The sequence below is a fragment of the Geotrypetes seraphini genome, chromosome 13, assembly GCF_902459505.1.
Source record: "Geotrypetes seraphini chromosome 13, aGeoSer1.1, whole genome shotgun sequence".
Lineage (NCBI taxonomy): Eukaryota > Metazoa > Chordata > Amphibia > Gymnophiona > Dermophiidae > Geotrypetes > Geotrypetes seraphini.
In genome coordinates this window covers 79548117-79570356 of record NC_047096.1, presented here as the reverse complement: position 1 = coordinate 79570356, position 22240 = coordinate 79548117, and the positions used below count along the sequence as shown (strand labels likewise).

Sequence of the window (22240 nt, the reverse complement as noted above, 5' to 3'; positions counted from 1 at the left end):
ACGATTTATCTTCGTCGTTAGATAAATTACAGCTATACTCGCTCGAGGAGCGCAGAGAGAGGGGAGACATGATCGAGACGTTCAAGTATCTCACAGGCCGCATTGAGGTGGAAGAAGAAATCTTCTTTTTCAAGGGTCCCACGGCAACAAGAGGACACCCGTGGAAAATCAGAGGCGGGAAACTGCACGGTGACACCAGGAAATTCTTTTTCACCGAAAGAGTGGTAGATCGCTGGAATGGTCTTCCACTTCAGGTGATTGAGGCCAGCAGCGTGCCTGATTTTAAGGCCAAATGGGATCGACACGTGGGATCTATTAGCAAAGTAAAGGCAGGGGAGGGTCACTAGGGTGGGCAGACTGGATGGGCCGTGGCCCTTATCTGCCGTCGATTTCTATGTTTCTATGTTCACAACAATCAAGCGCAATGCATACATTGCAAATGCATATATCAGATTAAAATCTTCTGAAGATTCAGAAAAATAAAAAACTATATAAAGAAATACAGACAATTTAAAAAAGGATAAAAAGTTAGGTTAAAAGAATAAACAACATTAAGATTCTAGCCTGTTAAATAGTTGTGTTTTTATCTGTTTTCTAAAGTCAAGCATTGACATTAAGAATGCATCAATTATCCTCGACATTGAGCATCATAAGGGCAGGGCATTTTCTGAACCTCACCCAAGGAGGAGGAGGAAGGATTTGTTCTCATCCTCATTGGCACTGAGGGACAAAGATGCTGGATGTTGAGCAGAGGGCAGGTGCGCCAACATCGATCCTCTTCAAAAAGTGGTACTGAGAGCATTGAGATCATCAGTGCCCTTGAAGCACCCCTTACTTGAGGACCACTTATCCTCCTTGGCATTGGAAGGGGTGCAGCAGTCTCTAAAGAACTTCAATATACCTGAAGAGGGACATGGCTGCTCCAACTGTATTGTCCCAGTCTTTGTCGATGGCAGCCTTCAAGGAGCAACTCATGAAGTTTGAAGATTGTATGAAGTGCTTCTTTGCCCAAGGAAAAACTACAGCTTTAAGTGCATCAATACTGAGGCTTGAAGTGATATAGCCTGCAAAAGATACATCAACATTGAGGCCGCAAAGGGCATCAAGGTTGGTGTAGGCTGCACTGGTGTTGATCTCTAGCCCATCAAAAGAGTAAGCTTCCCCAGGCGGCGACTCTCAAATATCTCCTGCAGAGTATTTCCATAGGTCAGTCTTAGCACTCCTAGTTATCTGAAGGAGAACAGGGGTCTTCTTAGTGGAAGGGTCTACTAGTCTGTCTTCAGAATCCTCCCACTACATGACAGTTGCAAATCTCTTCCGGTTCCATGATTTTGTTGAGGCTAAGTCCATCCCATTTCCTTTGTAGACTGAATATGAGGCCAGGGCAGATGAGCCTTCTTAAAAAGCTACAACAGTGCCTGTTCACAGACACATGACCCTACCCCTCCGTACATCTAGCAAACAAGAAAGTTGACTCTATGGCTCTAGGATTCAAATCTGCTCTCAAGAGTATGAAGATTCACTCCTTAGTGCCCCCAGGGAAGGAAGTGAGAACTTTAGAATATTTTGGTATAAAGTTTTGTTTTATTTGAATGTTGTGCTTACAGCTTGCATAGCTTCTTAGCAGCTCTTCGTGAGCATGCACTTGTAGAATATTCTGCACTGTGTGGCAGAGTTTGCTGACACACTCTCAGGAGAAGGCCAATGAACTGTCAGCTAGTAACCAAAGAGCAAGTGTGTGGAAAATAAATGGACAAGATGACTTTAAAGTGATTTGGAAAAGGTTTTTTTCACCTCTTGATTTCCCCTATTATTGCATATATGTCGCACTAAATGGTTTCTGATTGTTTAAAATGTAATATTACACAAGGGAAACCTGAGTAAACACATAACAGTCTTTCTAGTGCAATAGGTGTGTAATTCGGAACGATAGGGTATTCTCTCTATGCTCGTGAGCTGTGAAGATGGAATCCACTCCATCTTTTTAATACCTCCTCTTTCACTAGAGGGTTTTGCTTCCCCCTTTAGTTTTTCCTTCTGCACGCTAGCCAGGAGTCTTTCTATCTTAGCCTGCAGAATGATCTGGATCAGGCAATGGGTGGGAGATTCTACCACCAAGGCTACCCTCAGCAGACTTCCTTTCAAGAGGTAAATGTTCGGAAAGGGTCTGGATGATCTTATGGCTAGCATGGTAATCGTTGGCCTAGATCTCTTATCTGACAGCAGATCACAAACCTCAAGAGGCGGTCAAATTTTTGTGGCTACAGACACTTTCGGCAATACTCAGGAGAAGCCTCATCTAAGAGATCCTACCAGGGATCAAGACAGAGATTTTCAGGACCCTGCACAACCAAGCCTCCAGGTCTCATTCCACTTCAGCCTCCAAAAAAACACAATGACACCAGGTCCAGATCTGTTCCCATGAAGATAGGGGGATGGCTCTTGGATAGGAGGACAGCTGTCAGAGGCCTGAGCACAGACCTTGTCAGACCATTTGGCACTGGCTTTTATTCAGAGCAGTTACAAGCTCAGATTTGCCCAGCCCTTAGCAGACTAGATTGTAGACTCTTCAGCGGTGTGCCTGGAGAAGGCAAGCAAGGTCTCAGCTAGTTCAGAGACTGATAGATATTCAGGTCATAGAGCCCATGCCGTCTGAGGATTTGGGCTCAGGCAAATACTCCAAATACTTCATTGTGCCCAAGAAAGGCTCAAAAGGTTGGAGACCCATTCTGAATCTCATGCATATAAATGCAGCACTGAAAGTTCTGCACTTTTGCATGGAGACAGTGTGGTCAGTCATTTAGTGGTGGTGCTGGGGGAATTTCTGGCTTCTATGGATTTGACAAGCATATCTGCATTCTCTCATCTTATCCCAGGACAAGCAGGCAGGTATTCTCACTAGTGGGTGACATCATCCAACGGAGCCCCGATGTGGATATCTCACAAGCATACTTGTTTGTAGAAATTCTTAGAAGTTTCGAGTTGCCCACACCGCGCATGCGCGAGTGCCTTCCCGCCCGATGCACCAAGCATGTCTCCTCAGTTCTTTCTCTTTTGCGGAGCTGAGAAGTTTGCCTTCGAAACTCTCTGCGCAAAGTTCCTTTACTTGTGCCTTCTGTGCCCGCGGTTTTGAGGTTTTTTTGGGCTCATTATCGTTGGCTCACGTTGCGTTTTCTTGTTTTTTTTTTTTAAAAAAAATTTATTTTGATCGTGGCTTCAATCTTGCGGCGGAGCTTTTTCGGCCTATGTCCCGGCCTGTTACCGGTTTTAAAAAGTGTGTCAAGTGCCAGCGCGCAATTTCGTTGACGGACCCTCATCGACGCTGTCTTCAGTGTCTGGGGCCTCAACATCTTCCGAAATCATGCCGGTCTTGCTCCACACTTACAGCACGTGCGTTTAAGCGTCACTGTTTTTTGTGGGAGTCGCTGTTTAGCATGGAGGTGTCCCAAGAGCTGCCCTCTTCGCAGAGCGCCACGCCTTCGACTTCCGCTTCAACATCTTCGGCCTTGAGTCTGCTCAAGCCTGCCTCGTTCATGCCAGCTTCGACTCCGACGCCTGCTGAGGTGCCTTCCACTGTCTCCTCAGGTCAGGTAGCGCAGCCTCCCATTCCTCCAGTGGTGCTCAAGGTGCCCAAGGCTTCTAAGTCCAAGCCCCCTGGCGGCCGAGTTAGCGATGTCCGTGCGGGAGGTCCCATTGCTGATGCGGATCCCTCTTTGCCGGCTTCGTTCCATGCCATGATGGAGAAGCGATTTGTCGAGCTCTTTACTAAGATTGGGCCGACGCTTCTCTCCCAGATCCAGCCTGAGCACGCGGAAGCCTCCCGCGAGGTCGAGCCGCCTCTGGTGCCTCCTCGGCGCACACTCTCGCTGATGGGAGCAGAGTCTCGACGAGTGTCTGGTCTGGCTTCGGGGCATGTCTCGCAAGGAGCAGAGTCTTTGCCCATGCCACCTTTGGAACCGATACCCTCGATGCATGGCTTGCCTGGACCGGAGACTTCCTCCGCGATGCCGAGCCTCGAGCCTTGGGGAGCGCCTCGGGGGGTTTCGTCTCAGCCTCTGCTGCTTCGATCCACAGCCTCCAGTCCCATCTACTCGTTGGCTGCCTCGTCTGGACTTCTCTTGCCTCGACGCTCGAGGTCTGCTTTTCGACACAGCTCCGGTCGTCGATCGAGGCATTCATCGAGGAATTCATCGAGGCATTCATCGAGACACGCCTCGCCTCATCGAAAACAACCTTTTCGGGAGTTTTCCCCGGAGTACTCGCCTCCTCCTCCTCCTATGCCAGAACTCGAGGACTGCGGGGGTTCGTTCTCCCCTTGCCGGTCCTCGGCCTCGGTGGACCAGGCCGCCTCATCTTCTTCGAGCCCATCTCGAGGCCTAGCCCTGGCGGACCAGTTGTCATTCTCGTCCTTCCTGAGGCAGATGGTGGTGGATCTGGACATCACCCTGGATTCGGGTTCCAAGTTTTCTAAGGAATATCTGGAGATGATGCATCTTCCCCAACCTCCTGCTGAGTCTCTCCGTCTGCCTCTACATAAGCTTCTGGACCAGACTTTCATGAGATGCTTTGAGACCCCATACTCCATCCCTGCGGTTCCAGGGAAGTTGGATGCTAGGTACTGCACGGTGCACCATAAGGGCTTCGACAGGGCGCAGCTCTCTCACCAGTCCCTATTGGTTGAATCCTCCCTGAAGCGGTCTCATCCCTCCCAGGTCTATGCCTCCACCCCTCCTGGCCGGGAGGGCAAAACCATGGACAGATTTGGCAGGCACATCTACCAGAACTCGATGATGGCTTCTCGAGTCCTGAATTACAGCTTTCATTTTGCGACCTACTTCAAAAGTATCTGGAATCTCGTGCCAGTATGGGCTGGTGGCTTCGCCCACGGGCGTTATCAGTTGTGACGATGGATGCCAGCTTGTTCAGCTGGAGAGCTCTCTGCAATGGACACCTGATCCAGTGGTGTTGGTCGGCCTCCCAAAGAAGTGATAAATCAACAGATTGGAGCTTCGAGCCATACACTTGGCACTGCAGAAGCTGGAGTCTGGAGGGACAAGTAGTCCGAGTCTTCAGTGTGTAGCTGATTCTGGAGGCCCGTTTACTGTTTCGGTGGGCATGTAGTGGGAATGGACAATGTCGAGGCTGATTTCCTCAGCAGAAACTGGATCTGGCAGAATGAAAACTGTGTGCCACAGCCTTCCATTCCATTGTTCGTCGCTGGGGTCGCCCAGCATTCAATATGATGGGACAGCAAGAAACAAGAAGGTGGACCACTTCTTCAGTCAAAGATTCGAGCTCAGAAGCACATGTCTGGTTGCTCTGTTCCAGCCATTGCTAAATAACAAGCTCTTGAACATGTTTTCTCCATAGCCCATGATAGGGCGGATACTCCACAGGATTACAAACCATCTGGGGAAAGCATTCTCGTGGCACCAGATTTGCCACACAGACCGTGGTATGCAGATCTAGTGCGTCTTCAGAGGGGTAGAAGTCTGACTGTGGATACAGCCGGACCTTCTTTTTTCAGGGGTCAGTGGTTATAGAAGCTTGGGATCTCTTTGCTCTTATGGGATGGCTCTTGAGCATGCGGTGTTAGCGCACAAAGGACACTCGGAGCTAGTGATTGCTATTCATCTCAGAGCCAAAAAGCCTACGATGGTCTCTGCTTAAGCTATGCTACCACTGTTCTGACCCAGCAGCGTCAAATCTTATGTTCTTAAAAGATATTAGCTAGGTAAGAACCTAATCTTTTAAAAAATTACTTCATTTATTAAAGGCACACAATTATCCAACACTATCATCACTCATGATAAAATAGCTGCCCCCTTAGTTACTAAATCAACTGTTCAGTGTGACATGTATTGTATCTGCAATAATAGGTAACTCAGGGGTGAGGGGACTTTTTCATATCACTGTATATTTTTGATATTGTGTTCAGATCCTCTGCAATGGATATTGGTGTGCATAGGTTTCATGTCTGTAGGGCCTCAAACCTCAGGCCAGAAATGTAGGGAAAGCTGGTGAACATACCATGCCATAGAGAGAATCTCTTTGGAGAGAGGATACAAGAGGCTGCTATTGTCATCAAGCAATATTTGGACATGCTTAAGACTCTCTTCAGGCCCACTCATGGCTCATCCTCTTCCAGAAGGTAGTGGGGGGGGGGAAGGGCAGTGAAGATTTTACTATTCTCAAAGGTGTAGGTATACTCCACCCTCCCACTGTTCCCAAACCACACAGGGACCTCACGCTTATCCAAAACAGAGGGCCCAAAAATCCCAACCAGCTCCCAGGCAAACCCATTAACAAGTTTGGACTAGCTCCAGCAGAGCATAACCTCGATCCCTTTAACTATCCCAGATGACCTTCCAGTAGGAAGGAAGCTGAATTTTTTCCAAGAAAAGTAGCCCCTTATAACCTCAGAATAGTGAGTTTAAAAAATTGCCAGGTGGGTTACACTTTGCAATTGGAACGCATACTTGTAGCAGGTGTCCTCCGAGGACAGCAGGATTAATTGCCTTACATACTCTCCCCTCCACTACTGGAGTTGAACTTTTAAAAGCTGGTAGAACTCAGCTAGGTCCCATGCAGTGGTGGCAGGCAGGAAGACACACATGCATGAATGGTGCAACTTTCTAAAAATTTGTTGTAAACAAGCTGGAGAGCATTTCAGCATGGGCTCCATTAGATGGTATCATCCCACATGTAAGGCTATTGAACCTGCTGCAGAATGCTTGCTACAGATAAGTAACTTTGCTTTCTCTTTCACCCATCTCTAGAGCTAAGATAATTTTCTAAGAAATGCAACTGTTAACTTGCAGGGACTACATATTATTGTGATCATGTGAAAAGGCTTCTGGCAACTTGTCTCACCTCTGGCATGTTTTGGCCTGATGTTCAAAGTGATTCAGATGGCCCACTGACTGGTTAAGCCTCTTGTTTGGAACTAGCTGCTAATATTAGTGGCACCTAACTTGCTAAGAGCCTCTGAATATTACGGTTAGCGTCTAAATCGGAGCCAGCTGTGTTGGGGGGCATTTCTGGAAGTAGTGTCAGCACTTGGCTGCTTAAGCGGCCAGGTTTACTACATAAATGGGACTGCAGAAATGTCTGTCCTGTGTTTATGTGATAACCCATAACTGCTTAAGTGCTGAACATCAACATAAGCAGCTATGTGTTAGCCAGCTTAAAAAGAACCAAATGGTCAAAGCCGGAGCCTGCACAGGTCCTGGTTTTGAATATCTTGGAATAACGTTGTTGGTGGAGAGCAGATTGCTCACTTCCTGACAGCTGAATATTGACTTCTTTGTGTCTTTCTGATGTACTTATTTTGTTCAAGTTTCAAGTTTATTAGATGGCTTGATTAACCGCTTAAACCAAGTTTCTAAGCGGTGTACATTTTAAAAACTACATATGTTGGGTAACAAAACAGTCAATACAGTTAATAAATAAGCTTAATGTGCTAAAAATTAACATTGTTAAACACAAGGTAAGAAGGGATGAAATACAATTTGTAAAGAAAAGAGGAGACATCAAAGGAAAATACAAAAGGATAATGAGACAATTGGGGGAAATAAAATAAACAAAGCAATAAGATAAAAGATTAACTTGCAAATGCATCTCTAAAAAGAAAAGTTTTTAATTCATTTTTAAATTTAATTCATTGTTCAATTTGATTACTGTATTTCCTTTGCTGTTTTCCTTTCATTTGAAGGCAGTATATGGAAGTGTACTGTAACACAACATACTGTCTGTATGTGTTCATGTTATCCCAGGACAAGCAGGCCGATATTCTCACGTCACCACGGAGCCCTCAGTACGGACCACTCTAAGAACTTACAAAGTTCTTGATGCCCGCACAGCGCATGCGCGAGTGCCTTCCCGCCCGACAGAGCTAGTCAGTTGCTCTTTTTTGACTTGTATCTTTTTCACTGCCTTCTTGCTCGCGCGGTACTTCTTTTTTCTTAATTTTTCTTAGGATTTAATCCTTATTTCTTTTTCTTTTATTTAAAGTTAAAAAAAAAATTTTTTTTTACTTTTTCACTTTTACGCACGCGGCCCGGCGGGGCCTCTTTTCAGCCTCGTGCCTCAACCTTCGACTTGGCTGAGGCTGTTTTCCCTTTCATGTCACGACCATCTACAGGGTTTAAGAAGTGCGGACGGTGTAATCGTCCGATTTCCTTCACAGACCTGCATTGCTGGTGCCTTCAATGCCTCGGGCCAGACCATAAGGCTGAATTCTGTTCTCGTTGTTCTTCTCTTCAGAAAAGGACACTTCGAAACCAACAGATCCAGCAGCGATTATTATTCAGGCCCGCTATGGAAGGAGATTTGGCATCGGTACTGGTGTTGGAGTCTTCGGCGAAGTCAACTTCGCACCATTCGACATCGCAGAATTCTCCCTTTCAGATCCTCAGGTCATTACTGCAGTGAGTCAAGTCCTGTCGATCTCGAGGCGTGCTAAAAAACGCTCGGTTCCGATAGAGGTGAGTGCCTCGTCATCGGCCTCCTCATCTCCGGAGTGCAGAATGGCACCTAAGGTACTGAGGAAAAAGCAAGCGGTACCAGTGCAGTGTCTCGAGGACACAATTGCTGAGGTGGTTAAAGAGCAATTGCAAGAGCAGTTACGAGAGCAATTAAAACTATTGCTCCCGATCATGGCGACATCGGCTCCTCTGGTGTCGGCTCGGACTGAGCACATGGTCTCGGCATCGACTTTGGTGGCATCGGCCAGGTCTGAGCCATCGATGCGGACATCCATCTTGACACCGACACCCACTAAGAAAGTGTCATCAGTGCCAACAGTTTTGTCTTCCAGTGCGATGTCGGATTTGGCTCAACATCGTTCTTTATTGACATCGCCTGAGACGATGTCGGTCAAGTCAGGCAAGTCTCTTCGGAAGACTAAGCATGTCGAGCCTTCAACACCCATTTCCCAGGTTCCACAGACGAAAGACTCGGATCTTTGGGAAGACTCCGAGGAATCTATTCTTACAGCCGAAGAGGCTTCCTCAGATGAGGATGGTTCTTCTAGGGAGCCTGTTTCAAAGCCTGAACAGACCTCCTTTTCTAAGTTCTTGAGGTAAATGTCAGAGGCGCTTTCTCTTGAATCTGATTCTAAAAAATCTAAGGCATTTTTGGATGCATTAGATTTTGATCAACCTCCTAAGGAGTTTCTTAAGCTCCCTCTTCATGACATTCTTAGGGAGACTTATTATAAAAATTTAGAAACTCCATTAACTATTCCAGGAGCTCCCCGGAAGTTGGACTTTCTTTACAGGGTGGTGGCTCTTCCTGGTTTTGATAAGCCACAACTGCCTCATGAGTCTCTCCTTGTTGAGTCTACTCTTAAGAAATGTGCAGGTGCCAGTGTTTATGCTTTTGTTCCTATGGATCATTTTGGGAAACGATTATTTCAAAATTCTACGCTTGCCAATCGATCTGGAAATTATACTTTCCTTTTCTCATTTTACCTTAAACATTTAATTCAACAAGTGTCTGCTTTCCAGAAATATTTACCTGACTGAAAGCTTTCTCTTTTTCAGCAACATATTACTTCCTTGTTACAATTACGAAAGTTCTTGGTTCGCTCTGTTTATGATACCTTTGAGCTTACCTCCAGAGCTACCGCCATGTCTGTTGCCATGAGAAGGTTAGCTTGGCTTCGAGTTTCTGAATTGGATGCTAATCATCAGGATCGTCTGGCCAATGCTCCTTGTTTGGGCAATGAGCTTTTTGGTGAGTCTTTAGATACTATGACCCAGAAGCTCTCAGCTCATGAAACCAGGTGGGATACTTTGAACAAGAAAAAGCTTCCACCTACTCGTCCTTTCAGGCCACAATCTACATTATCAACGTAGATTTGCTGCTAGACCCCTACAACAACCTCAGTCTCAACCTCGGAGACCACGCCATCCTCAACAACAGCAGCCTTGTCAACATCAACAGAAACAACCGGCTGCACAACCTAAATCTCAGCAGCCCTTTTGACCTGTTTCTTCGGAGCATAGCCAATCTTCACATTTCTCATCCATTGCCTCAGCCCATAGGGGGTTGTCTTCAGTGGTTCATCAACCATTGGGAACTCATTACTTCGGACCATTGGGTTCTCACCATCGTTCATCAGGGTTACACTCTTCATTTCCAGACTCTTCCTCCAGACTGCCCTCCAAAAGAGTCTGCTTTGGACCCTGCACAGTCCTCCGTTCTTCTTCAAGAAGTACAATCTCTTCAACTAAATGCCATTGAAGAAGTTCCTCTCGACCAGCAGGGGAAGGGTTTTTATTCCCGTTACTTCTTGGTTCCCAAGAAGACAGGAGGACTCAGACTCATTTTAGATCTCAGAGCTCTCAACAACTTCTTGGTCAGAGAAAAATTCAGGATGTTGTCACTAGCTCTCCTGTATCCTCATCTCAATCTCAACGATTGGCTATGCTTCCTAGACCTCAAAGAAGCCTACACGCATATACCCATGCATCCGGCCTCTCGGAAGTATTTTCGGTTTCAAATTCATCATCAACATTACCAGTACAAGGTTCTTCCCTGCAGGTTGACATCTTCTCCCCGAGTATTCACAAAATGCCTCATTGTGGTGGCGGCTTGTCTACGGTTACATGGTCTCCAGGTCTTTCCATACCTGGACGACTGGTTAATCAAGGAGATTTCCTCTAAGAGAGTGGCTCATGCAACATCTCAAACCATCTCTCTTCTTCAGCTTCTAGGATTCAAAGTCAATTTTCCCAAATCAAATCTCATTCCAACACAGCGTCTCAAATTCATTGGAGCAATTCTGGACACTACTCTGATGAGGGCGTTCCTCCCACCAGATCGACTTCAGACTCTCATCTGTCTCTGTCAGCAATTGCTTCCTCTTCAGACCATCTCTGCCAGACACATGATGGTTCTTCTGGATCATATGGCTTCCACGGTCCAGGTCACACCTCTGGCAAGACTTCATCTGCATACTCCTCAATGGACTCTAGCGTCCCAGTGGTCTCAAGCCAAGGATCGCCTCTCGAAGCACATATCCGTCACATCGTCTCTTCTGCAGTCTCCGCGTTGGTGGATGACCTCCTCCAATCTTTCCAAAGGTCTCCTTTTTCATTTGCCACCTCATCACAAGATCATCACTACAGACGCATCCCCTTATGCCTGGGGTGCACATATGGACAGTCTACAAACTCAGGGTTTTTGGACTGTCAACGAGCAAAAATTTCACATCAGTTTTCTGGAACTCAGGGCGATGTTTTATGCCCTCAAGGCATTTCAACATCTCTCTCCTCAAGTCTTCCTTTGCACAGACAATCAAGTAACAATGTATTACATCAACAAAATGGAGGCATGGGTTCTTTCCTGTTGTGTCAGGAGGCTCAAAAGATTTGGTCCTGGGCGACAGCTCGTCATCTGTTCCTGAAAGCAGTATACATTCAAGGCGAAAAGAATTCTCTAGCAGACAACCTCAGCAGAATTCTTCAACCTCACGAATGGACTCTCAACGTTCTCACTCTCCAATCAGTATTTACTCAATGGGGCACACTGCAGGTGGACTTATTTGCAGCTCCTCACAATCATCAGCTGCCCCAGTTTTGCTCCAGACTTTACTCTCCTCTCTGTCTGGTGGCGGATGCATTTCTACTGGATTGGACAGGTCGGTTTCTATATGCCTTCCCTCCACTTCCTCTCATATTGAGAATTCTGTTCAAACTCAAAAGGGAGTCAGCCACCATGATTCTCATTGCTCCACGGTGGCCCAGACAACATTGGTTTTCCTTCCTACAACTCAGTTCCAGGGAACCCATACTACTTCCAGTGTTTCCTACTCTGCTTACTCAGAATCAGCAATCCCTTCTACATCCCAACCTTCAATCTCTACACCTGACAGCTTGGTTTCTCTCGGGCTGACTTCTACTCGATTACTCCTGTCTCAGCCTGTTTGTCAAATTATTGATGCTTCCAGGAAACCGGCCACTCAGCAATGTTATCAACAAAAGTGGACTCAGTTTTCTTCCTGGTGTTTACTTCATCATCATGATCCAACTTCCTTGGCAGTGGAATCGGTGCTGGATTATCTCCTTTCTCTGTCGGACTCTGGTCTTAAGTCTACATCTATTAGAGTCCATTTCAGTGCTATTACTGCTTTTCATGAGCCAGAGCAGGGCAAACCTCTTACCGCTCATCCTCTGGTATCCAGATTCATGAAGGGCCTTTTCAATGTGAAACCACCTCTCAGGCCTCCACCTGTAGTCTGGGACCTTAATGTGGTTCTTTCCAGTTTGATGAAGCCTCCGTTTGAACCAATGGACACGGCTCCTCTCAAGTTTCTTACCTGGAAAGTGGTTTTTCTTATTGCTCTCACCTCTGCTAGGAGGGTCAGTGAGTTGCATGCACTAGTTGTGGATCCACCTTTTACAGGTTTTCATCACGATAAGGTGGTTCTCCATACTCATCCAAAGTTTCTACCTAAAGTTGTCTCTGACTTTCACCTCAATCAATCTATTGTTCTTCCTGTGTTTTTTCCAAAACTTCATTCTCACCCTGGGGAACAAGCTTTACATACTTTAGACTGTAAACGTGCTTTGGCTTATTACTTGGATCGTACAAAGCCGCACAGAACCTCTCCCCAACTTTTTCTCTCATTTGATCCAAATAAGTTGGGACAGCCTATTTCCAAGAGAACGATTTCCAATTGGCTTGCCGCCTGCATTTCGTTCTGCTATGCTCAGACCGGACTGACACTGGAGAGCTGTGTCACAGCCCATAAAGTTTGAGTTATGGCAGCCTCTGTTTCTTTCCTCAGGTCTACTCCTATTGAGGAGATCTGCAAGGCTGCCACCTGGTCCTCAGTTCATACCTTTACTTCTCACTACTGTCTGGGGTCTTTCTCCAGGCAGGATGGGCACTTTGGCCAATATGTGTTACAAAATTTATTTTCTTAATGGCCAACTTTCCCACCATCCCATTCTGTTAGCTTGGAGGTCACCCATTTGTGAGAATATCGGCCTGCTTGTCCTGGGATAAAGCACAGTTACTTACCGTAACAGGTGTTATCCAGGGACAGCAGGCAGATATTCTCACAACCCTCCCACATCCCCGAGCTGGCTTCTTAGCTGGCTTATCTTAACTGACGGACCGCGCGCCTCCGTCGGGTGGGAAGGCACTCGTGCATGCGCGGTGCGGGCATCAAGAACTTTATAAGTTCTTAGAGTGGTCCGTACCAAGGGCTCCATGGTGACGTCACCTATTCGTGAGAATATCTGCCTGCTGTCCCTGGATAACACCTGTTACGGTAAGTAACTGTGCTTTCCTGTTATATTATTATTGATTTTCCTGCATGAAGAGGTGATCTTTAAATGCCTCTGCTTTGCTTTCTTAGGGCTAGATTCACTAAATCTTCAATTCAGTACCGATGAATGTAAAACCAGTTTTACTGGTTTTGCAATCGTTCCCTGACCCAATTCACTAAAGTGCTGCCCAATCAATCTCCTATCTGATCCAACCCATGCAAATTAGTAAAACCCCATGCAAAATAGCCAAGCGATTGATTCACTAACAATTGCTTGGTTATTTTGAATCGGGTTTTACTATCCTAAAACCCAGCTGCTGCAGCAGATCTGTCGGTAACTGTGTTACCGACAGGTCTGCCGGTTTTTTGACAGGTCTGCCTGTCATTTTTATTCATTTATTTTCCATGTGTTACACATGCAAAATATCTGCCCCATTTAAAAAAAAATGAATAAAAGACAGGGGCAGACCTGTCAAAAAAAAGCGCCCTCCCCCCATGACCCACTAATGGCAGGAGGGATGTTGACTGCCATCGGGTCCAATATTGGTCCGAGGGAATTCTGGCTCAATTAGAACTAGTCTCTACAGAAACTGCAATGTCCTGCATTCTTTCCCTTGCCAATCATTTCTGTGCAGTGATGGTCTGGAGAGAGGGTGTTGAATGTGATAGCTGTAAACTAGACTTGGAAACCACACACAGATCTTCCGCTTGACAGCACTGGAGCAGTCCTCGTTTGTAACTTGTGTTTTCACACACAGTTGTACTCCATTCTGGGTGTGTAAGTGGTTGTGCTTTCAGAGCCCTTATTTTTGACAACTTACACAGGGTTGTGGTGGTTTGTTTTATTTTTTTGCATGCAGGAAGAATTCTGATGAGGCTGATCTGGTTCCCGCCAAGGAAGCTAACATGAAGTGCCCACAGGTAGTGATCTCTTTTTACGAAGAGAGGCTGACGTGGCATTCCTACCCATCAGAGGAGGAGGACAAGAAAGAGGAGAAAAATTAATTTTCAGATTGTGGATGGGCAACCTGGAAGCTCCACGTAAGCACTACTGGGTTGGCTCTTTGAAGATACAGTATGGTTCTGTGCCCTGGGACAGCCGAGGTGCTTTCCTGCAGTGTGTGCTCTTCAGTTTCTTTTAGGATTCTCCTAAGAACTAGGGCCTTGGAAGCATCTACATGTGCTGAGTGTTTCAGCACACCACTATTGTGATGGAGAATACCCTTCTATGAAGGAACAAAGGACCTTGGTGAGATGGTATAATGTTCTGAGTGCCAAGGGACAGCAGAGAGATACTGCAACCTTCAAAGACCATCTCAGCCACTTTCCTAATAGTGTTAAAAACAAACTCTGCGTTTTTACCAAGTAGCATGTATGTAGTTTTTGGCTATCACTGGGATACCAAGGGTGGGGTTGGGGGGAACATAACTGTTTTTATCATATGGGGAAGAGAAAAATAAAGGAAATACATTAAATTATTTGGCTGGCAATGCAGTCAAAATAGACAAGCTATTTGCAGGATCCTGGGTCATTAGCCTAAAACACTTTTAAAACTATGGGTTATTTGGGGGGAGACATGACCCCTGAATAACAGCTGCACCATGTTCCTTTTTAGTTTCTTTTTTTTAAACTTGAGCCAGAGTTGTGTTTGTTACTGTAGTGTTTTGAATAAGAGAAGGGCAGGTTCCGGGGTGCCTTGCTTCTCTCTACCCCATTCATGATTCCAGACAGAGCACTAGGCTGACTCTGGAAGTGCCGAGACAGTAGCAACTTTACTACTGTTTTGATAACAGGAATTATGAAAAGATCATTTGCTACCACATTTTAGAATAGCCAAACCTTCAAACCCCATTTTCTTAGGAGGGCAGTATATTCAGAACAGTGTTGTACAAACCTTTCTTAATTTTTTAAGCATGTCTTCGAGTTTTGTGAAAACTTTGTTTAAATGTAGAGTAAAATGTGAGCTCTGAACTTCTTACCCACCTCTTTGTCAGTCTCTTGTCCTAATAAAATTTTAGATTTTTAATAGGCATTTGAGTTAAATTGTTGTATTAAAAGTAAGCCCTTTACTACAGGTTTCTTTATAGATATCCAAATCAGTCCTTCCTTATCTACCAGACTAATTCAGAACACATGGGTTATATCTCTTTACCAATAGATGGTGGCAGAGAATGAAGGCTTGTAAGCTGCTGCCTTTCAATAATGCACCATGCAACCACCAACAAATAGTAGATAGCCTATCCTGCACAGCATTTCTCTGGAATTTGGTTGCTGATGACTGCTGGGCCCAGATGAGCCAGTTCAGGTCCCTTCCCTTCCCTCCCCTCCTGCTCTCCTTTTCTATTTTTCCTCCTACCTCTTAGGATTCCGCCTCCCCCATTTTCTAAAACAAATTTTAAAGATCTGGAATTTAAATTAATACAGTTCTTGGAGGATTGGGAAGAAGTTTGGTCTTAAGGGACTGCAGCTTGAGGGGAGCAGAGAGGGCAGTAGAACAGAGCGAGATAGGCACTAGGAGCAGCCATGCAGTGCATTTTCCAAACTAACAGCACTGGTAGCCTTAGATTAACTCTAGGAACAGCACGTCTTCTGTAGGAGTGGCTTCAGATCAGCATCAGGACCAATGTCTTCAGCAATAGCCTCTGATTTCCATAGCATCCCTCTAGACCAGGGATCTCAAAGTCCCTCCTTGAGGGCCACAATCCAGTCGGGTTTTCAGGATTTCCCCAATGAATATGCATTGAAAGCAGTGCATGCAAATAGATCTCATGCATATTCATTGGGGAAATCCTGAAAACCCGACTGGATTGCGGCCCTCAAGGAGGGACTTTGAGACCCCTACTCTAGACTGACACAGAGGGGTATTATGCACTCCTACCAGCAGATGGAAACTAAGCTTCGACATCGCTTATTTGAACATGCTGTTCACCGCCATTGTCGTGACTTAATTTCAAGCTGTCCTTAACCCGCTTCAATTGGGCTTGCGCCCTCTTCATTCTACAGAAACTGCCCTTACAAAAGTCTACACTGACCATCCAAAGGCCTCTACTCCATCCTCATGCTTCTTGATCTATCCACAGCTTTTCACACGGTAAATCACAATTTCACACGGTAAATCCCACAATTGCTCCGGTCCTGCAACAATGTAACCAAATATTTAAAGCTGTCTTCATATTTTCCTTGACCACAAACTCAAGTTTCACGAATTCGAGCTTCTTCAGGAGGGGACACTTGGTCGTTCACTTGCGCTGTCAGTCTGTTCGGGTGTGGGAGTCCCACGAACAGTGGCCCCTCCTGAAGAAGTTCCAATTCATTAAACTCGAGTTGGGGGGGGTCGAGGGAAATATGAGACAGCTTTAAATATTTGGTTACATTGTTACAGGTCAATGTTTAAATTCCACTCATCTAGGAGAGGTACATATATATGACAAAAAGAACCTTTTCAGGTTTATACAGGGAAAGGCCTCAGAAATTGAGCCCATGCACAATCAAGATTGTTCAGCGTAATTTGAATGTGCCTTGCTCCAGTCATTGGCCAAAAACCCGTTTTGTAAAACCCCAACTTTCTCAGCAGTAGTACTAAACTTATTTATAAACTTTTTTTTTTTTTTTTTTACAATATCGTGAACTTTCATTTAGACTGTTGAGAAGTTAAATTTGATTATCATAAATTCTCACTCTACTTCATTCTTTCTTATTTTGGAGTATTTACTATTTCACTTTTTTTTTTAGCTTTTTTTGCACCCATCCACTCAACTGAAAACAGTGATTCATAAATTATCTCTCTAAAAACAGTATTAAATCTTCAGCACACGCAACTTATCTACAGGCAGTGCATAATCTCAGAAAATCGCCACTTATCTGCAGGCAGTGCTTGATCTAGGAAGAATGCCCAAACTTGATCTGGAGAGAATGCCAACGCGGCCAGCATTTCGCGGGATTAAGCTCTTATCCGCTGCATCAGGGCCAGGGTTGAGGCATTACGAATTTCTACATACAAAAGAATATGAAGATACATGCTTATCTAAAAGCTTTCATCCTAACAACAAACCAAACTGTTACTTACTTCGCAACTATATCATGTCCACAAAACAAGATGGTGACAGCATCTGTTTTATACATTCAGATACGTATTGACGTCAAAATCCTCTATACATCTTATTGGTACAGAACTATTTTAAACACCCAACACCCGGAAGATACAATTAAAGAATCCTAAAAAGAGTGTTGCCATGCCATGTTTTTGTTTAAACCATTCGGATATAAAGTATCCAAACGGTTAATCCAACGTTGTTCATGTTGGGCCAGATATCGCCTAAAGTTGCCTCCTCTTATGCCTGGTTTTAAAACTTCTATGACAATCGCACGAAGTCTGTGAGAACTGTCAGATGTGTGAGATAATGATATGCACTAAGAAATTTTGCAATCCTAGACATAAAAAAGAATTCATCCTGAACCATACTTCAAATTGTAAAACGCAAGGGGTAGTGTATGTTCTTAAATGCCCTTGTGATCTTATATATGTGGGGCAAACATCGAGAAAGTTCAATATTCGCCTCGCAGAACATAAAAGTAACATTAAAAATCATAATATGGGGGCTCTTTCAGCAAAACACTATATTGAAAAAGAACATTATTTTATGACACTTTGTGCGATAGTCATAGAAGTTTTAAAACCAGGAATAAGAGGAGACAACTTTAGGCGATATCTGGCCCAACATGAACAACGTTGGATTAACCGTTTGGATACTTTATATCCGAATGGTTTAAACAAAAACATGGCATGGCAACACTCTTTTTAGGATTCTTTAATTGTATCTTCCGGGTGTTGGGTGTTTAAAATAGTTCTGTACCAATAAGATGTATAGAGGATTTTGACGTCAATACGTATCTGAATGTATAAAACAGATGCTGTCACCATCTTGTTTTGTGGACATGATATAGTTGCGAAGTAAGTAACAGTTTGGTTTGTTGTTAGGATGAAAGCTTTTAGATAAGCATGTAACTTCATATTCTTTTGTATGTAGAAATTCGTAATGCCTCAACCCTGGCCCTGATGCAGCGGATAAGAGCTTAATCCCGCGAAATGCTGGCCGCGTTGGCATTCTCTCCAGATCAAGTTTGGGCATTCTTCCTAGATCAAGCACTGCCTGCAGATAAGTGGCGATTTTCTGAGATTATGCACTGCCTGTAGATAAGTTGCGTGTGCTGAAGATTTAATACTGTTTTTAGAGAGATAATTTATGAATCACTGTTTTCAGTTGAGTGGATGGGTACAAAAAAAGTTAAAAAAGCTAAAAAAAAAGTTTAAAAAAGTTAAATAGTAAATACTCCAAAATAAGACAATACAGTTTGAGACATTTGAGAAGAAATATTTTTCTGAGAGACCTAGCTTTTCAATTGCATGTGACTTCACTACCAGCTCTAAATCCAGCTGTATTGTCGGTTCCCTGACGCAGCCACGAAACGTGCACGTCTTTTTTTGAACACTGCAATGATTGGTAGGTGAGGCCGAGTAATCAGCCTTCATGTCTCTGAGCAGAGTTCTAAACATAAAATAAGTTTTCTAAGTGTATTGATGAATCAGTGGTGACTTTATTTTTTATTCTATTGACCTCTTTAGTCACTCGATAGTAATTTTCATTTGAACAAGTTACCCCTGCATTTCTTTTTTTCTCTTACACTATAAGCAGAGCCAGGCTTTCAACCCAGGCAGTCCTTTCCTTCCTCCCAAAGGAACTTTGTGTTCTCATTTCATTAAAATGAGTGTGCTGAGGACTTCCATACTCTGTGGATGGACATTAGTTCAGTACCTAAAACTGAGCAGCAGGTTTTGTAATTCAGATAAGTCCTTCAGATTTTCCACTACTAGGCCAAGGAACAGGGTGCTTATGAAGTAGGAGAGTCCTTGGACACCTAGGCCAATCAGGGCTTTAGACCCCTCCTAGTGCTTCCCAGGGAAAACTGGGAAGGCTCACCATTTTGAAGAGGCAGGCCTGCTGGCAAAAGAGAAAGCATCACTTTTGACGGTCTTCGTTCCAATCTAGATTCTAGACTCTAGTCAAGGTAGGGAGGGGAGTTTCAAGGTCATTCAGGCAGGAGTGAGTAGGGCATCTCTCCTGCTGGACTTTTGTTGACCCATTGAGGTAGGCAGGAGGAAGTACTAGACATCCCTCTTGTGAATGGGGGTTTTTTGAGCCGGCTGAGCTAATTGTAGGGGAATCCCCAATCAGAGCCAGTAGCTGCTGATTTCATTGCTTCCCCTCTTCCAATGTTGCACTCCAGGGAGAGGAGTCGAGGAAGAGGACAAGCCAATATGATTATTTGAATTTTGGAGGGGAGCCAGGGGAATATCAGTAAAGGACAATGAGGACACAAAACTCTCCAGCAGGGTCAGAACTGTTGAGAAATGCAATGAACTGCAGGGCGACCTGAACAAACTGAGTGAGTAAGCAAAAAGATGGCAGATGAGCTTCAATGTGGAGAAATGTAAGGTCTTGCATATTGGGAAGGGGAACCCCCATGTACAGCTATACGATGGGAGGGAGGGTACTGGGGGAAGGAAACCTAGAAAAAGACCCGAGGGTATTGGTGGATAAAACAATGAAGCCGGCGGCACAATGTGCAGCGGCCTCAAAGAAAGCGAACAAACTGTTGGGCATTATCAAAAAAGGTATCACTACCAGAACGAAGAAAGTTATCCTGCCACTGTATCTAGCAATGGTGCGCCCACATCTGGAGTACTGTGTCCAATACTGGTCGCCGTACCTTAAGAAGGACATGGCGATACTCGAGAGAGTCCAGAGGAGAGCAACAAGGATGATAAAGGACATAGAGAACCTTTCATATGCTGAAAGGTTGGACAAGCTGGGGCTCTTTACCCTGGAAAAGCGGAGATTGAGAGGGGACATTATAGAGACTTATAAAATCATGAAAGGCATAGAGAAGGTGGAGGGGGACAACAAAAACAAGAGGTCATTCAGAAAAACTGAGAGGAGACAGATTCAAAACAAATGCAAGGAAGTTTTTCTTTACTCAGCGGGTGGTGGACACCTGGAACGCGCTTCCAGGAGAGGTGATAGGACAGAGTACAATACTGGGGTTCAAAAAGGGACTGGATGACTTCCTGGATGCGAAGGGGATTGCAGGGTACAGATAGAGGGTTACTTACAGGACATTAGGTGAATAGGGTATGATCGTTTTAGGTTAGAAGCACTTACAGACCATGGACGTGGGAGCGGACTGCCGGGCACGATGGACCCCTGGTCTGACCCGGCAGGGGCAATACTTATGTTCTTAGGTGTTTCACACTGCAGAGACAACAATTTACATTCTTACAGGCAGTGTGAAGTTTGTTCACTGTTTGTGTTGGCAAATAGCCAGAGGTTTAACCGAGTGTTCTATGTTCATTTTTATAAAACTAAATCTTTAGAAATTAAAAAATTGTAATGTGGCTTATATTTATGTATGTTGTGGGTCATTTGTTGTTAAATCAGAAGTGGAAATTAAGCTTCTGCTAATTTTTTTTTGTATGATTTGGGAAGGGTCTCCATATTTTTTGTTGGTATTATACATTTTTTCTGAGTTCCTTCCTTCGCCACATTTGGGCTTTATTTCATTCCATTTGTTCTGGAGCGGTCTGGTAGATAAAGAGCAAGGGCAAAGTTTACTTTTGTTATTCAAATCCTACTTTGAATAAGGGTTAGTTAAGTGTAACCAGCTTACAGTTTATCATTACCTTAATTTAGAGGGCATTATAGGAAGGGTTGGTATTTGCATTTTTATAAATAATACTGTGGTTCTGGTAGATGTAGTTGCTCCATGGTAGGACAGGAGCTCACAAGCCTTTTTTTCTCTGCCTCCATCTGCTGTCAGAAGGATATTATCCATTTGTTCTGGTCTGATAGGACTTAGAGAAAGAAAATGAGCCCATAAAGCTCCAATGAGGTGCAAAGTGCTCTTCTTTACAGTTAAAAGAAACTTGTATTGTGTGGTGAGTGGGTGGCTGCTGGACCTCCATGATTTAACAAAACAGCTCAATAAGAATATTCTCAAAGGGCTAGAATCACTAAACTTTCCAATCCTATACTGACAATCACAAATTGCAACTGTTCCCCAATTCACTCCACCCATGCAAAATAGCCAAGCGATTGCTTCACTAACAATTGCTTGGCTATTTTGGATCAGGTTTTACTATTGTAAAACCCGACTGCTGCAGACCTGGCGGTAAGTGTGTTACCAACAGGTCTGCCTGTGTGGGTTTTTATAATGGCACTGATAATTTGCATGTGCATTACACACGCAAACTATCTGGCCAATTAAAAAAAAAGATACCTACCCCCCTGGATAGGCTTCAGGCCCTGTTTGGGAAGCACCTGGGCCAATTAGGAACTTCCTTAGGCTCAGCCCTAAGGAAGTTCCTGATTGGTTCAGGTGCCTGGGGCCCTTTTTAATTGACCAGATATTTTGCATGAGTAATACACGCAAAATATCTGGCCCATTTTTTTAAAAAAGAAAAAAAGCTACCAACAGCAGCCTACTACTGTCATGGCTGCCCCAACTCACTCACTGAGCGATTTGAGTTGGGGAATTTGTATGCAAAAAAGATAGTGAATCAATCGCTGTTTCAAAATCAATTGAATTGCTACCTTTAGTGAATCTGGGCCAAAATGTAGTAATCATGCACTTTGGCTTGTTTTATAACAGATTACTTCCTCTTTAGCACAGGAGCACCTGTAATGGTAAGCACTTTCCAAATATACACATTTAAAAAGATATATATAAAAGCCCACTGGTTGATCATAAGATCTAAAAATAGTTCATGAGGTAGCATGTTTTCCTTGTTTGAACAAAAGGGCATTTGCTTGTGCTCTTGTCCAGCATTAGCCCTAGGCTTCTGTTTGAACAGGTCCTTTAGGGTCAGACCAATCACTATAGAGCACAGAAAATGCAGGGAAG

General features: G+C 44.4%; 1 protein-coding gene across 7 annotated transcripts in view; it reads left to right on the top strand.

Annotated features, from left to right (window-relative positions):
- The window catches only part of CBX1 (chromobox 1), an 80965-nt gene extending 65657 nt beyond the window's left edge, over window positions 1-15308 (top strand). For all 7 annotated transcript variants that reach the window (XM_033917471.1, XM_033917472.1, XM_033917470.1 and 4 more), the window contains one exon: window positions 14143-15308. In XM_033917471.1, the coding sequence (XP_033773362.1) occupies window positions 14143-14287 (145 nt within the window). In that variant the 3' untranslated portion in view covers window positions 14288-15308. The remainder of the gene's footprint in view (window positions 1-14142) is intronic.
- Window positions 15309-22240: the final 6932 nt, after the last annotated feature.